The sequence below is a fragment of the Schistocerca serialis genome, chromosome 3 (assembly GCF_023864345.2).
Source record: "Schistocerca serialis cubense isolate TAMUIC-IGC-003099 chromosome 3, iqSchSeri2.2, whole genome shotgun sequence".
Taxonomy (NCBI): Eukaryota; Metazoa; Arthropoda; class Insecta; order Orthoptera; family Acrididae; genus Schistocerca; species Schistocerca serialis.
The window spans coordinates 351,658,542-351,677,210 of record NC_064640.1 but is presented as its reverse complement, the minus strand read 5'-3'; the positions used below and the strand labels follow the sequence as shown (position 1 = coordinate 351,677,210).

Below are 18,669 nucleotides of genomic sequence, written 5' to 3'. Positions count from 1 at the left end.
CTTATGGAGTCCACAACATAAATTTCTGCCATCACCAGTCATTGTCATTCCAGATAGATTATATACCTGAATTCCCACACTTAACTAACCTTAGCCTGTATTTTGTAAACATCTGAGAGTTTTAAAGTAACTTCACTTTATTGCTGTCATATTTTTATTGTTATTTATAAAATAATATAAACAGATTCAGATTTGCATAAAATGGTAGCATATATGTATCAAGTGTCACTGGAAACAAATTATTATGACAATGATAGTTTTTTAGAGTTGACTTTGAAGTTTCTGAAGTTTGTTTTATGTAGCTTTCAATTCATGAGACTGCAGACATGGCCAGTCTCTCACACACATTTTTATCAGTGATTTGTTAAAAAAATTACTGTGACAGAATCATTTTATAAACAGACTGTTGTGAAATTTCAAAATTATATCATCAGTAACAATCTACTAGGATGTGATTGTTAAAACAGGAAACTGGCAAAACAACCATGACTGTGAAAATAATGTGAACCAGTAATCAATGTACTCTCAGGCACAACTGTGGAACTTCACATGTACTGCAAAAATGGGAGGCAGCCATTTGCCATGTCAGAACCACCTTAATATGTCATAGTTATGTGTAGGTTTGTCTGTTATATTTCCTTTCAATCTTCTTTGATGATTACCATTCAATCAACATGCACACTGCAGTCCACAGATATGAGAAAAGCCTCCAATAACTATGACAGTGATAAAAGACACACAGTTTTGTTAAAATATATGTTTTATGCCATTACATTACTGAATAAACTAATTGTTGTAATTGGGACACTCAACACACCCAAGTTGTTGTTATAAATTTATTAGACTGTGGCTTGGATGCCAATCATCATAACATACAGTGAACATAATAAGGCAAATGTATACAAGTAGTAGCAACATGATAATTGAGCACAACTGTATCCAGCAGGGTTTAAATAGGTACTTGCCCATGGCAGGCTCTATTGGAAGTTCACAATATTGCTCTTTCATGGCACACTCTCATGGGCAACAGCACACTTCTAATGCATGTGGCTTTCAAGTATGAACTTATTACTGCATTCCTCTTCATTTGAGGAACAGCTTGAATTCACAAGATGTCCATGGCATCTTCCTCCATGGGTGTTGAAGTCTGCCTTCTCATGTCAATCCATATAGTAGGATGGGTGACGTCAGTGTGAGGTCCATGTCCATGACAGGTCCAGGGTCTGGTTGTGCTGGTGCTCCCTCTGTTGGTGCCTGAGGTGGAGGAGACAGCTCTGGTGTGGACAACAGCTGCATCGGTTCAGGTATCGGTATTGGAGAAGCTGTGCCAAGTTTGTCCACTGGTGATGGGGGACCCCTTGTATGTCATGGGAGGGACCCAGCCACATCAGGTGATCCATCAAGCAACGGAGACTTGTGTGGCTACATCGGCGTCCCAGAGAAGGTTGTCCTGTCGTCCACTTGTAGGCACAACTGGTCATAATGACTTGCACAGAGGCCTTCCTCTGTACAGATGTTGCAGAGATAGTGGCCGCAGCATCAGGATATGATGGTGGGAATCCATTTGGCGTGGCAACCAAACCCACATCTCTAGACAGCCACCCCAGCTGAAACGGGACAATGGATGCACAGTTTGACATCCCTGGCCAGGCTGCAGGAGATGCTGGAGCATCTGGGGTTGACACCTGTGGAGCAGTATGGTGGGGCTGTTGTTGTCCAATGGCATGAACTGATAGGGAGACAGAAATTGATCTAAGGCACCGCCGGCAGGGGCCGAGTCATGTACTTTTTCAGTTGCATTTTGAATGTTCTAACTAACCTCTCAGCCTTACTGTTGGACTGTGGGTGGAAGGGCAGGGCGAAAATGTGGCAAAGCCTGCAGGTGTTGCAGAAGGAGGCAAACTCCTGCAACACAAGCTGAGGGCAGTTATCAGCGAGCAATGTTGCCAGAAGTACTTCGATGTAAAAAAGTTTTTACAGAGCTGTCACAGTGGCAGGTGCCAAACTTGACAGGAAATGTACAACATATGGGAACCATCAATTACTATTAGACAGTATTCATTAAGGAAAGGGCTGGCAAAATCAATGTGGAGGCAGTCCCAGACCTGTGAAGGTTGCATCCACAAAAACATCTTGCTGCATTGAGAACATGTTGTAACCAAACAAATGATGCCACTGTCCAAAGCAGGCCAAAAAACATGACAATAGGCTAATGCCTTGGAGCATCATATCCCCATCCCAGTGATCAGCATGAAGCAATTGCAGGATCTCCAAATGGAGAGTCGAGAGATCCACTAGGCCAGGAGCTGGATAGTCTGTACCTAGAAGTAGAACACCATCAACAACAGAGAAATGATGCCAAAGCACATAGTAGTTACAGAGGGGTCAGATGCTTGTGAGGGAGACCCTTCTGGCCAGTTATATTGTACTTTCCGTAAAATCCGATTGGTAGCAGTAGCCTAAGTGATATGAGCACTAGTGATTGGACAACAATCAACGGTTTGTTGAGCACATTCATCAATGTGGAAACAGAATAACTCCAACCAATCAAATACTGGGTCCTGACTGGTTGTAAGATGGGAGAGCGTGTCGGCATTCACATGTTTAGCCGTAGGACAGACATGAATCTTGTAGTTGTACTGATAGGGAACAGTACCAATCATTGAAGGCAATGCACTGCTTTGTCTGGTAGGGATGCTGAGGGGTTAAACAGCGAAAATAATGGATTGTGATCCATGATGAGATGGAATTTTACACCATACAGGAAAAGATGAATCTCCTTTAAGGCATAAACAATGGCGAGGGCTTCTTTCTCTATTTGTGAGTATCTAGTCTGAGCCAAATTGAGCATCTTAGACATGTTTTCAATAAGCCACTGGGAACCATCAGGATATTTATAAGCTAATGGCGCCTCCAGCACATGCTGGGTTGCATCTGTTTGCTAACACTAAATGTTGACCCAGTTGGTAGGTTATGAGGCAATGTGCAGATTGTAACATAAACCTGAATTTGGAAAACGCTGTTACACATGCCTGTGACCAGCAGAAAGATGTCCCCTTATGAAGCAAGACATGTAACAGTTGTGTAACTGACACTGTCCTTGGCAGAACTGATGATGATAAGCAAACTTACATATATATATTTAAAAAAAAAAAAAGAAATGGAGCTCCTTGCCCAACGCAGGACACAAATGAGCAACAATGACAGAGACATTCTGACAAAAAGGTTTTACACTGGCACTACAGACCATGTACCCAAGATAAACAATAGAATGCTGAAAGAAGTGGCAATTTTCTCAATTGCATTTTAACCCAGTGGCCTGTAACACCATAAAGAGTGTCTGTAAGATTTTGAGATGTTCAGCAGTGGAGGAGCTGGAGACCACAATATCATCAAGGTAGTTGGCACAGCCAGCCAAAGACCTCATGAGTTGTTGAAGAGACTCTTGCAAAATTGCTGGGGTGCTGTCCATGCCAAATGGTAACCACAAGTATTGATACAGCCCAAAATGCATGTTAATGACCAAGAGCCATTGAAAGTCAACATCTACAGGAAGCTGCAAATATGCTTCAGAGAGGTTGATCTTAGAAAAATACTAACCACCAGCCAGCTTAGCCAAACGTTTGTCATGGAAAGGGAAGGGATATGTGTCAGTGATAGAATGATGTTTGACAGAAACTTTTAAATTGTCACAAAGGCGTAAAATTCCTAACAGCTTCTTGACGGTGGCTGAGGGAGTAGCCCATTTGCTGGAAGGGATTGGTTGGACAGCCCTGGAGGCTATGAGGTAGTTGATCTCCTACCCTTGAATTGATCACAGAGCGCCATCGGTACTGGGTGAGCCCGAAAGAAACGAGCTCTGACTGAAGGTTTGATGATGATGTGCGATTTGAAATTATTGGCACAACCCAAATCCCCAGAAAACAGGGGGTAAAGTTCAGAGAATAAAGAGTCAAGTTGTGTACAAGACACTTGATCAGAGATGAGATTAATTTCATCAGAAATAATAAACCCAAAAATGTTAATGGCATCCACACCAAACAAATTCTCAGTGCTTGCATTGTTCACCACCAGAACAGTCAGTTGATGAACCACAGATTTATATTTGATTGGGGTCTAGAAACTACCTAGTATGAGAATGCTTTGTTTATTGTGACTGACTAATGTACATGATACTGGCACTGAAGGAGGAGAACCCAAGTCCATGTATGTTTGCAAGTTTAGTAATAACACAGCAACACCAGTGTCGACTTGTGTATGCAAAACCTTCTGATAAACCTTGACTTCAATAAAAGTTTTATTGGATGCAATATAGATTGCCAATACACTGTTGGCATTCATGTCAGTCCCTGCAATAGGCTGCTGGAATTTTGCATTACAAACAGGAGCAATGTGGCCCATTTTGTTGCACTAGCAGCAAACGGCCCACCGCTTTGGATAATCTGGTTATCATGAGTGACAAAACATGACAGACAAGAGGGAAGCAAGGAGCACTTGCATTTTTGTTCATTGCTGGGTTTGCTGTGCTGCTGCAGCTGTGGCTGCTGCAGTGAGATGGGCTGGCTGCTGTGATATTTTGCTCATTTTCAGATCACTGCCACCTGGACCGTGAACAGTCCAAAAAATACAGGGGGAAGTGGGTTGAACTTCTGCAATGTTGCACCACAATTCAATTTGACTAACCACAGCTCTTGAAACCTCAAATGATTGTGCAATAGTCAGAACATCGGAGAGGGAGGGTTTTTCACACTGAAGGACCTGGTCATGAACGTCCAAATTGATCATCATGATTGCATCATGAACTATTTTGTCGGCATATGACTCTTTATGTATGTCAGTAACAAAGTGACAATGATGGCTTAAACCATGAAGTTCAGCTGCTCAAGTATTATAGGAATTTTCGGGTTTCTTAAAACATAATTAGAACTCAACTCGAACGGCAATGAGGTACATCCATATACAGTAGTATTTCAAAAGAAGGTTGCATATGTTATCAAAAAACAGTGAAGATGGGTCCTACAGAGGGGCCAGTTGGCAAAGGAGTTGATACAGTTGAGGCAACAACCAAGACAAAAAGAAAGCATACCATAAGGTGACATCAGTCAAACCAAACACATGAAAATGCTGCCACAATCATTTTTTGTTGGCTTCCCATTCGTCGACAGACTCTTCGTAAGCCAGAAATAGGGGGGTAAATGACTGGGGTAGCAAGACTGAGAGGGACCTGAACTGGCCAAAACAGCGGCAAACATTTGCAATACCTAGGTTTGATTGTGTTCAGCTCTAGCGAACAGCTCCTGCTGTTGATTGAAATGCTGCAACACCACAGTAAGAACCCTTTGCTGACTAACCAGCTGGCATAAAATCTCATCAGTAGCACATCAGACATTGTAGATGCAGTGGAGGACCCACCAGAGACTGAAAACAGTGCGGAGAATGATCTCATACTTGTCTTCACTTGTATTGTAATTTGGACACACAACACTACCAAGAATGTTAGTACAACTTTGTTAGACTTTGGCTTGTGTGCCAATCACCATAACATACACTGAACACAATAAGATAAGGCAAATTTATGCAAGCAATAATAAGATGATTACTGAGCACAAGTGTAGTTCGCCGGGGTTTAAACAGGCATTCGCCTGTGGCAGGCCCAATCAGATGTTCACAGTACTGCTCTTGTGCAGCACACTCTCACAGATGACAACATACTGCTAATGTGTGTGGCTTTCAAGTGTGTGCACATTACTTCAAAAACACATATGTAAAAACACAAATGTCCCTGTTTGAGACCCAGTCTGGCACAAAGTTGCAATGTGCCAGAAAGTTTCGTATCAGTGCACATTTCACTGCAGAGTGAAAATTCATTCTGGAAATACATAGCTGTTCAAATATATAATGTAAAACATTATGTGAAGTGACTTATAATATTGAACTTCCTCTATAAACATTTTTGCTATTATAAAATATGATTAAGATTACTGAGTAATGGCCAAATTACTTGAGATAGTGAAAAGTGTTTTTTTCTTTTTACAGGAAAGGATGATATTTTTGGGGAAAATCCATGTATTCATCCAACACTGGGCAAGTCATCATGTAATGTGCGAGCCCTTACCTATTGCGATCTGCATAAAATTCACCGTGATGACCTTTTAGACGTACTAGAGTTATATCCTGAGTTTTATAACTCATTTTCTAACAATCTTGAAATTACATTTAATATGAGAGATGTAAGTAAATTTTTGTATCAGGTTTCCTATGATCTTTTAACATACAAAAATGTTTTTATTTTGCTGCTTAATTTATAAAATATTGTAGTCACAATCTTTATGAAATATTATCTTGAATTTTATGTAGGAACTAAATACATGTGAGTACTGAACAGTAGTAGTTCCAGAACAATGATTATGCCCATCCACAGTGAAAAGTGTGAAAAGTGTTAACAGTCCAACAAAATGACTAAATGAAAGTAAGAGGGCAGGGTGAAGTGCTAGGCTTGACTTAAAGATGATATGGATATAAGTGCAACTTAGTTTTTGTAATGTAGTTACACACTGCTAAGTAATGTAAGTAAATTGTCAACTTTCTCTGCCAATATATTTTATTTTGAAATTAGTCATGTGGATATTTTGATCAAATTAATAAAATGGACCACTGTTCAATCATAAAATTTTATGTCTATCTTAGTTTAGCATCAGTGTAAAGCTGTTGAAACTTCATAGAGGTGTATTAAGTGTTTCCTTCTTCATTTCTAATAAATAGGAAATTTTCAGCTGGATTCAAATGTTGTTGTTCTTCTTTCAAGGATACTGAATGAAAGTGTGTTTCAAATTAGCAACCGCAAATGATATATCAAGCCATTTTTAGATTATCTTAAAAATAGTCAAATGCATTTTGTACACCGATCTGGTACCATGGATAAAATGTCATCCACTGCTTTAGGCCAGAAAAAATACAGCAATCATTTCTGTGGATGAAAGCTAGTAGCCCTTTGCCGAGAAAGGTTAAGGCCATTTTATTGATTCAAAAGATTCTGACACATGTTTCCTTGGATGGAAAAGGGCTTCTTTTTGTTCATTATTAACTTGCCTAAAATATGTCTTCATGGGAATTCATCAACTGTAACTTCAGTTAATATGGGTGATGTGTGTTACAGTTCTTTGCTACAGTTTATCTGTAGCAAAAATTCAACTTTAGGGTGCTGGAGAGATGAGTGTACCTCACCAGCATGTATAGCCACCTAGTGTTATTGTGGCTCTGTGTCTTGGTGTTCAGGTTGTGGGTGTGTTTATTCTTTGGCATTCTGCATTTCTTATAGAAGTCGCCAGTTGCTTACTTACACCTCCCCCAGAAGTAAAGTATTTTGGCTATCTGGTTGAGTCTTATATTGATAAATCCCAAAGTAGGTGCACAATGAGATCAGATGCTTGATTTTGCTCACTTTGTTAGTGAGCAACTGAAAAATTTTCAGAGGTTTTTCAGGAATACCTTCAGAGTATTTTAGTATAAGAGACCCATGGTCTCCAGTGGCTCATTACAGAGTTATTGAATTTTGCTTGGGTTCTTGCCCCATTTAGCTCTGTATCTGTATTGCAATGAAAAATGTGCACAACAGTGAAAATATGGACTTCATTTATCTGCATATGAAAGCTACATACTGCTTTAAAAATAGCCAGGTTGGATATAACTGTTTTTATGAACTATAAGAAACAATAGAATTTTGTAATTCTTCAGGCTTTGCCAGTGAGGCATTGTCTTGTTGAACAATCAGGTTATTGCTAGTTTTTGGCATCTTTCTTATAGGTGCAGACAGCACCTGAAGAAGACTGTGAGTTATGCAATTGAATCAATGTGCAAGAAAGGCATGAATAACCAGCAGAAGTCTGATTGTTCAACATGACAGTAGACTTTTGGATTACAGAAAATACTGCTAGTTGCAAATTTAAAAAAAATAACATCGATATTAGTTGTCTTCTGCAATGTGAATCCCTTTGTTTACATGAGTGAGTGATATATTGCAAATTAGAGTGAATTACATGAAGTTATTATTTAGTGCAGTAATTAATAAATGAAGTATGTATTTTGCACAGAAAAATTAAAGTAACAAAATTATGTAGTCAGAGTTTGAAATCTGACAGTAATTGTAACAGAATTTACAATGAAATTTACCTCTTGGAACTTTAAATTCAATTAACATAGAAGATAATTAATTTCAGGAAAGATAAAATGTGTATTGTACTATTGAATGGCACAAGTCATTATATTGAAAAATGTGTATGAACTCATACAAAATGTGCAGAGCCATACTGTATGAATATTTCCAATTAATGATACTCTCTAATTAATATGCTCTCCAGTCAAACTAATTATACCAGTAGCTTCAGAATAATTGACTGAATGATTGAGGTAATAGTTACATTGAGCGTTGCCTGGCTATGAACTTAAAGTTTTCATATGTCTACTAAACATTAATCAAATGTCTATTTTAATAAACAAATTAATTTTGGAAACAAAGTTAATTAATGGGGGAGGGGACATAACAGATTGGTGATAGCCAACTTTCTACATCTCAGATGGTATGTGGAGTGTGTCTCGTGTGAAAACAAACAACTTGCTTTAGCTAAAGGTATTTTCTATTGACAATAGTAGTGCCCACTTTACTGTTCACATCTAAGCTTGCTTTTAGTACAACTCAGTTCTGTCTCAGGTTTGTTTTTCTGTCAGTTAATCTGTATGTTAAATGCAAAGCTGTCAGATAGGTTTGTCCATGAAAAGTTGGCTCATATGCATCTTGTGCATGGGGTCCCTGAATGCAATCTAAGAGTGGTACAACAATGGTATTCTGAGCTGTTCCTGCAGTGACAGCAGCCACTTTTGCATCTAAAGGGTTGTTACATTGCTTTGTTTTATGTGTTGTACATTGTAGTGACAGCATATTACAGGCCTTTTTTTCTGTTGTGGAGATATTTTCATAAAAACAGAGGTGATCAGGAAAACAAATTGAGTAAGTCATCATCATGTTATTACCCCATAACAAGCTGCTGGAGACTGTAGATCACTAATACCAGATTACTCAGAAGGGATCCCTGAACAAACTCTGAAAGTTTGTCAGTACAGTAAATACTGCACAAGTCCTCTAGGCCAACTGAATGAAAAAGAAGTGGAAACAAGTCTGAACTGCAAAAGATGGAATTCATTGGGACAATGGACAAAAGTAATTTGGTATTGGGATAACATAGGGATTTTGAATATAAATTTTTGGAACATCCACCATATTCATCAGAGATGGCATCCATTGACTTCCATTTATCCTTGTATTTAACAAAATTTCTGGCTGGAAAACATGTTAAGTCTGATGAATAGAATATGACAGATATAGCTGGGCATTTTGCAGACTGCTTAAAAATCCCACTTCAGGATGGAATCTACCAACTGGAAAAGTGTTTACAAAGTGTATTGGCTTATAAGGGAATTAAATGTAACAAATAACTATATTTTTGACTTAAACAAACAACAATCTTTAATTGCTGTACCAGTTTCTTTTCAATTTTCTCTCATACTTTTATTACTATTCTGCATGTTGCAGTTCCAGTTTTTTAAGAGATTAATCTGAATTGTCTCAGTCTATTTGAGACTTGCCTTCCTTTAACTTTATTTTGGGCAGAACATTTTGCTCTTGATGTATGTATAAAGCATATCTTTTCAGCTTCCAATAATGATCTATATTACCAATGTTAAAGCAATGTCAAAATAAGTCAGATGGCTATCCTTTTCAAATTTAATATTATTTGTGATTTGTTTCATTCCTTTTTTGTGTCAGTTATCTACACTGTTATGGACATTGTAAAACAATTAAAATGGCAGAGATTCTCTACCCGTCACTTTCCAAGAATTCAGAGAATCATCATCATCATCAGCCAATTCAATCATTATATGATGTGGCCTCTTCGAGTCATGGATTCAGGTAGGCTTTCAGAAGTCTTCTCCAAGTGGGACGGTCTTGGGCAGTTCTCTGCCAGGTGTTACCAGCGATCTTCTTGATGTCTTTGTCCCATCTGTCTGGTGGTCTTCCTCTAGGCCTCCGGTGCTCTCTCGGACTCCACTCCAGTACTAGCTTCGTCCATCTGTTGTCTTTCCTTCTTGCAATGTGGCCAGCCCACTGCCATTTCAAGGAACCTACTCTCTCGAAGATGTCGAAAACCTTTGTCACAGACTGGATGTCATCTGCCCTTTTCCTGTCCTTTCTTGTGTAGCCCAGTATTGATCTCTCCATGGCTCTCTGTGCTGTCCTAAGTTTCCCTTTTGTGAATGAGTTTAGTGTCCATGTCTCGCAGCCATACATCATCACAGGAAGAATGCATTGATCAAACACTGCTTTCTTCAGATTTACTGGCAATTTTGATCTGAATACTTTTGAATTCTTCCCAAATGCTTGCCACCCAAGCTTGATGCATCTATAGATTTCTGGCCTGATGTCTCCCTTCATATTTATTATCTGGCCAAGGTAGACATATTCACTGACCTCTTCTAGTAGACTGTCCTTGACTTTCACATCTCCAGCTGGGACCCATTTGTTGGATATTACTTTTGTTTTGGAAAGGTTCATGTTCAAGCCAACCAGCTGACATTCCGATGCAAGATCTGTAACCAAGTTTTGGAGCTCTGCGAAGTCTTTGGCCAGTAAGGCAATATCATCAGCAAATCTCAAGTTGGTAAGCCTTCTTCCATTAATTCTAATTCCCTTACCTTCCCAGCTCAGCTTTGACATAGCCATTTCCAATACAGCAGAGAATAGTTTTGGGAGATGGGATTGCCTTGCTTGACACCCCTCATGATGTGGAATTCTTGTGTTGATTCGCCGATCTTAACATAAGCTGAAGAATTCTTGTAGATTTCCCTGAGCACTTCAATGTATGCTGCTCCCATTCCTTGCTCACTGAAAGCTTGGAGGACAGCTACATGGCTAACAGAGTCAAATGCCTTTTCAAAGTCAACAAAGGCAATGCAGAGAGGCAGTTGGTATTATTTGCTCTGCTTATCACTTCACTAACGGTCAGAATGTGGTCAATAGTGCTAAAATTGCTTCGGAATCCAGCTTGTTCTATAGGTTGGGCTGAGCCTAGGGAGGAACTAATTCAGTTTAACAAGATCTTTGTGAAAATTTTGTACAAAATTGAGAGCAAGCTGATAGGACGGTAGTTTTTAATATTGTGAATACTTCCTTTCTTGTGTATCAAAATAAACTTAGCCTTGTTCCACAATAGTGGGATTGAAGCATAGTGCAGGCAGGAAGTAAATACTTTTGCCAAGTGACTTATTGTTACCTCTCCTGCCAGTTTGAGGATGTCAATGCTGAGCTCATCATCACCTGGCACTTTTCCCTACTTCATGCTATCTAGAGCACACTTGACTTCCGATGGGAGTATATCTGGAACACTAGGTATATTATTTAAATTAGATACACTCAAATTTTCCCCTGGATTGGTATACAAATTGCTATAAAAGTCTCTGATGAACTTCAAAACCGCCTCCTTTTCAGTGATTTGACTGTCATTTCCATCGAGTGCGATAATCTGCTTTTTACCGATTGTGAGTTTGCGTTTGGCTGACTTTAAACTTGTCTTGTTCTCCAAGCTTGTTCGTAAGGTGTCTTCAGTGAATTTCTGTATGTCAGTTTTCATTTCTCTTCACATTGCCTTACATAGTTCGGAATACATAACCATGTCACGATCGGTTTGGATTTTCATTTCTCTCCTCTGTTGTAAAAGGGTTTCAGTTTTGGCACTGAATTTCTTTGGTTGTTTATTTTTTTGGCATAGGCCACCGACTTCTTGTGCACTTGAAACAATCATTTCCACCAAATCACAATCTTTAGTTACGTGGACCTTGCTTTGGAGGACTTCTTGGGATTTCGAGGAATGTTTTTCCAGGTTTTTGAGGTTGATTACCCTTCTCTTCTCTTTCATAAGTTTACTCCTTTCATTTCTTACATTGAGTTCGACCCTTGCTCTCACAAGATGGTGATCACTGCCAGTGTTGAACTGACGTATCAGAGAATATTAGGAATTATATCACAAAACTCAAACTGCTGCAGTACAAATATCAAAAAATCCTAAAAATTAAGATATGCAGATATGATCAGGGCAGATTTGGCTATCAGAAGTGCACTGAGTGAAATTCCAGTTACTACTCTTGCAGAGTCATTCTGCAGGTCCTCTTCCAAAATCCTAAGAAGTTGTAGTCATATGTTAAGACTCAGTGACACAAAATTTATTGTACAACCTGAAGTCAGTGAGATGGAAGATCAAAGTGACAATAATCAAAATTGAAACCAAAATGTTATTTCTATTTTCAAATTCCCCTTTCCAAAGGAAACTCTTGAAATACTGCATCTATAAAGTTACTGTACTTTTGCTAAGGATTGAATAACCCAGATTCACCTGTAAGAGAAAACCAGTCAGCAGAACAAGGAAAATTTAGCAATGGCATTTCAGTAGTGAAATATCTACATATAATGAGTCAAATGATGAGAAATATCGAAAATCCTTGTCAGTATACAAAGGCCTCTGATTCTATGTTCCATAAAACAATATTTGGTTCTTTAAAATGACAAAATATGGTTAAAATTTATATTGACATATCTAATTTGCAGCTGACATTAAACTGGAGGAAAATCACACAAAACTTAAGGATGAGTGAAGCAAGGAAATCCACTTCCAGTCAAGTAACTTTAAATTTCAAAATTTTCACTTAAGAGCCTATATTTGATGAAAAAACACCCAAAAGCAGAAAATAAATTCAATCATGTGAGATTTTTAGATGACACTGTGCTGTTTGCAGTTGACATATATCAGCTATATGAGGTATTCCAAGAACTTAGTGAAGTGAATAAGAATTCTGGGATATATGTTAACGCAATTAATACAAAGCTAACAATAAATTTCTTTGATGATATGGCAGTAATGCTTATGTCTCTTGAATGCATGTCATAAAGTACATAATGTGGATAGGTTTTGTGAGTTAGTGACAGTTAAAATCTCTCTGCCTAAAGAAAAAGGTCCATAGATTATGTATGAATCCTATATTCTCATATGTCTTGCAGACTTGGACTTTAAGTGCAAAATCAGGAAAACAAAGTAATGGAGATATTTAGGTCACTGGAAAGAAACTTGCTAATTGCAAATTGGGAGATATAATTAGAAATAATACATAGGAAATAGAACTAGGGTAAATAATGGATTGATCTAAATTAAAACACTGAAACTGCAATAGTCAGGACTTCCACTGAAAAGCCAGATCACAAAGGGTGAAAATTTACTTTTGAATGGATTTACTTGCTGGGAAAGAGAAGAAATGGAGAGAAGATGTAGACATGGTCAGAGGATTTGTGAAGGATTTCCATGGCCAACGACAGCTTGAAATGGAGACCAATGAATGCAATTAGGAGAGTCTTTCATGGCACATTAATACTTGTCAACAACAATCATGGTTATATCCATAAGTAGGTGATTCTATGAACAGTGTTACAAAATAAATGATACTGCAAAAATGTAACAGGACACAAAAAATTAATGAAATCCCTGTCAGGTCGTATACAGAATTGTTGCTGGATTAGCTTTACCCTTAACTGTTATTAACTGCAGATTACAAGAACAGCCAATCCCAACCACTTTAGTGGCAGCTGAACTTAGTCACAGAATGACAGATCTGTGTTACAGATATTCACAAGTAGCAGAATTGTTAAACACATCATGATATTAATAAAATGGCTTATATCTGTATGACAACAAGCCTGGATTCAGCACATTATGTAAATTGCAAATCCATGATCTTCCCAAAGTATTTCCTCAAATATACTGTGTTTTGTGTTTTTTAAGAAAATTTTTTAGTTGAGTGCCTACTGATTTCTATTAAAGAAACTAGAAGTGTATGGGTTTTCCAGCTGTATTTCCAACTGGAATAGGGATTTCTTAATAAGCAGAATGTAGTCCTGTGGTTAGGAAAAGGGTCTATGTGGACAAGTAATTCTGAGTATACTTTTGAAGGGAAAAATACTAGGACAGTTAAATATTGGTGCTCAGGCTATACACCAATAACTTGACAGATATGAGTTGCTACTTCAGACTTTTTTCAAATGATAGGTTTATGTACCATGAAGTATTATTTGCAAAACAAAACAAAAGAAATCTGCAGTCAAATTGCAAGAGAATATAAATGCAGTATGATGGCTGCTAACAGGCCTACATGAGGAAAAAAATGTTGTGTGCTTCTCAAATTGTAACAAGATAGTAGAATTATGATGGCATGATAAGAAAGTCACAGCTGAAAAGCTGAAATGATCATATTACACAAATGTCTAGCACAAAAAATTCAAAAGGAGTTACAGAAAGGAATGATTGTGTATATTCAATGATAGGTGAAGTGCATAGCAAGGTATATTTGATTCATAAGATATTGGGAGAACTATAAGACTATCAATGTATAACATACATTTAAAACCTTTATTGAAGCAGAGTTCAAGGCTGATATCAGTAACAGAATTTCCATCATTTTTGGTGAATACAATTCAAATTACAAGTCATTTCATTCAGCCATGGGAGAGAGTAAAAAATTCTCAGAAAGCTTAAACAGAAGAGTCTCTAAGAAAGAATCCTATTATGTAATTATTTAGGAATAAAGGATATGACACTCTGAAAGGCAGCAACATTGCATTGTCAATAGGTACCCAAACAAAAGGTACAAAATTTTGCTAGCTTTGGCATAAATTTCCTTTTTCAAGCTTGTTCAAAAAACATGCACACAAACACACGTCACTCACTCACATGCACATGACTCTCTCCCTGCATTGAGCTCAGTCGACTGCTAGCTCTTTCCTGGCCCATGGTGAGTGTACTGGGGTGAAGTGGGGGTGTGAGATGGGATTGGATGAGGGATGTAGAGAGGTGGGAAGCAGTGAGGGGGTTGGGGGAATTGTCTGGTGGCTTGTGGGAGAGTGGAGAGCTGTCTATGGGCTAGCTAGGGGTGCAAGTAAAGGGGCCAGGTGGTAGATGGGATGGGCATGTGATTTCATAGACTAGGGTATGGTATTGCAGCACACAACTAGCTGACACAAATTGGATGGGGCTACTGTGGCAAGGGATGCTGTACACACACACACACACACACACACACACACACACACACACACACACACAATTGGGTGGGGGGATTGGGGGGGGAGGGGGGGGGGGACAGTGAGTTACCTTAGGTTTAGGCCAGGGAGATTAAGAGAGCGAAGGGTGTGCTGTAATGATAGCTCCCATCTGCACAGCTCAAAGAATCTGGTGATTGTGGGGAGGATCCAGATGGTATGAGCGCAGCCATTGAAATCTCACATGTTGTGCTCTGCTGCATGTTGTGTCACTGGGTGGTCCAACTTGTTTTTGGCAATGTTTGGAGGTGACCATTCATTCTAGTTGACAGCTTCTTGGTTGTCATTGTTGTTGTGGTCTTCAGTCCTGAGACTGGTTTGATGCAGCTGTCCATGCTACTCTATCCTGTGCAACCTTCTTCATCTCCCAGTACTTAACTGCAACCTACATCCTTCTGAATCTGTTTAGTGTATTCATCTCTTGGTCTCCCTCTATGATTTTTACTCTCCACGCTGTCCTCCAATGCTAAATTTGTGATCCCTTGATGCCTCAGAACATGTCCTACCAACCGATCCCTTCTTCTTGTCAAGCTGCACCACAGACTCCTCTTCTCCCCAATTCTATTCAATACCTCCTCATTAGTTATGTGATCTACCCATCTAATCTTCAGCATTCTTCTGTAGCACCACATTTCAAAAGCTTCTATTCTCTTCTTGTCCAAACTATTTATTGTCCATGTTTCATTTCCATACATGGCTACACTCCATACAAATACTTTCAGAAACAACTTCCTGACACTTAAATCTATACTCGATGTTAACAAATTTCTCTTCTTCAGAAACACTTTCCTTGCCATTGCCAGTCTACATTTTATATGGTTGTCATACAAATGTAAAACACTGTGCAGTGGTTGCAGCAGGGCTGGTATATAACATGGCTGCTTTCACAGGTTGCCCAGCCCCTGATGGGGTAGGATAAGCCTATAACGGGACTAGAGTAGGTGGTTCTGGGTGGGTGGATTGGGCAGGTCTTGCATGTGGTGGTTGGGTGGGTGGCAGAGCACCACTTTGGGATGGGTTGGAAGTATCTTGGGTAAGATATCCCTCATTTGAGGGCATGATGATAGATAATCAAAGCCCTGATGACGGATGTGGTTCAGTCATTCCAGTCCCAGGTGTTATTAGGTGACAAAGGGGGTACTTCATTGGATATGAGAATCATGTGTGTGCAAGGATATGGCACAGGAGATCTGCTTACAAATTAGATCTGGAGCATATTGCCTGTCTGCGAAGGCCTTTGTGAGGCCTTCAGCATACTGGGAGAGGAAGTTCTCATCACTGCAGATGTGTCTGCCGTGGGTGGCCAGGTTATAGGCAAGGGATTTTTTGGTGTGTAAGGAGTGGCAGCTGTCAAAGTGCAAGTACTGTTGGTGATTGGTGGGTTTTATGTGGACTGAGGTGTGGATGGAGCCATCTGAGAGGAGGAGATCGACTTCTAGGAGGATGGCATGATGGGTGGAGGAGGACCAGGTGAAATGGATGGGAGAGAAGCTGTTGAGGTTGCGGAGGAGTGAGGATAAGGTGACCTTGGGTTCAGATTATAAATATGTCATCAACCAGACCCAGGGTCTGGGGTTTTGGGAAGCTAGGAATGTTTCCCATGGGTAGTCCATGAAGAGGTTGGCATGGAGGCTGCCATGCAGGTGCCCATGGCTGTGCAATGAATTTAATGATGATGTTTGGTTTGTTAGGCACTCAACTGCGAGGTCATCAGCACCCGTACAAAGTCCCAATTTTGACACAGTCCAATTTTTTACACAGTTCAATCTAGCCACTGTCACAAATGATGATGAAATGATGAGGACGACACAAAAATCCAGTCCGTGGGCAGAGAAAATCCCCAACCTGTGCAGGAATCCAACGCAGAACCCCATGTGTGAAATGGATTTGTCTGTATACCTTCCCTTCAAACGTGAAGTAATTATGGGTTAGGAAGTAGTTGGTTAGGTGTGCAAGGTAGGTTTGGGATATGCAGGGCACTGGGAGAGGTAGTGTTCAATCACAGCAAGGCCATGGGCATGAAGGATGTTTGTATAAAAGGAGATTGCATCAACAGTGCTGAGTAGGAATCCAGGAGATGAGGATGTGGGGATGATGGAGAGCTGGTGGATTAAGTGGTTTGTTTCTTTAATGTGGGAGGATAGGTCTTGGAAAATTGGTTGCACATATTGGTCAACAAGGGCTGAGATTCTTCCAGTAGGGGCACTATAACCAGCAACAGTGGGGTGCCCAGGATTTTTAGGTTTGGGGATTTTGGGAAGCATGTAGAAGGTGGGTGTGAGGTCTGTTGTTGGGGTGAGTAGGGAGATGGATTCAGGGAAGAGGTTCTGGAAAGGGCTTATGGATTTTGGCAGGGATTGAAGGCTCTGGTGGACTTCTGAGATGGGGTCATTTTGGCACAGCTGGTCAGTGTGTCAGTCAACTGGTGGAGGCCCATTGTCTGCTGGGAGGATGATTAGGTCACGATCCATTTTTAGGTTGTGTAGGGCAGTCCTTTCTTCTGCTGGAAGTTTGTTCTTTGGGAAGGATCTGGGGAAGGATAGTGTGGCCAGGTTGGAAGTTAGGAATTCCTGGAAGGTCACCAAGGGGTGGTTAGATAGGAGTATGGCAGGGTCATGGTTGGATGGTGGTGCAAATTGGGACAAGCAATGTTTAATGTTAAGACTGGATTGGCTTTGGTTGGAGGGGTTGGTGGTGAAGAAGTGGTTCCAATGCAGGGAGCAGGAGAAGGAGAGTAGGTCTTTCATGAGCCCAACATGGTTAAGCCATGGAGTAGACCCGAATTTGAGGCTCTGGACAGGACTGAAACCTGTGTGGCACTGAGAATTTTGGTGGAGAAGTTAACAACAGTGTTCTGGGAGTGTTTTGGCAATGGATTTCATGGATTGTTGGTAGGGGGTTTCTGAGGATGCGGTAGGTTGAAAACGTCAGCTAAGCAGAGTCTAGGTGCTATGAGGGACTGACAAGAAGGAGCACTGTGGGCATTATGGGGGTTAGTTAGTGGTGCCCCAAGGTGAGAATAGGATGTCAGCCTTGCAGAAATCAATAAGAAAGTTTTAGATTAATAGCAATCAATGCACAGGCATATAGCCAGTCTTTCTAAATTTACTCCATCAGTGAAGAAAATGGGAACGTCTCTCAGTATGTGAGCGAGTAGGAAGCAATCTATCATAATATGTTTGACTTTTACACTGGTTTGATTTATTCCTCAGGCAACATGTTTTATAAGATATTTTCAACCTTCTGGAATGTGTAGTATGAAAAATAAATGATTTCAGTGGCGAAGGTTAAACATTTTAATACTGCTCACCCATCTTGCCATTGTCATCGTCATTCCATTTCCACAGATGGAAAAAATATGTGACGGTAAAATGTACGATCTTCTACAAATCTTGAAAGGATCAAAAGAGTAAAGACTGTTATGGAGATACATTCCCCAAGTACCTTAATGTGTAGCATTATCTGTCAGTTTCACAGTT

The 18,669-nt window shown here is 39.8% G+C and overlaps 1 protein-coding gene across 1 annotated transcript in view; it reads left to right on the top strand.

Moving 5' to 3' along the window:
- LOC126470159 (potassium voltage-gated channel subfamily H member 2) overlaps window positions 1-18,669 on the top strand; it is a 670,689-nt gene that overhangs the window by 504,608 nt on the left and 147,412 nt on the right. Inside the window, exon 10 of the mRNA XM_050097782.1 lies at window positions 6,037-6,230. Coding sequence (XP_049953739.1) covers window positions 6,037-6,230 — 194 coding nt within the window. The remainder of the gene's footprint in view (window positions 1-6,036; window positions 6,231-18,669) is intronic.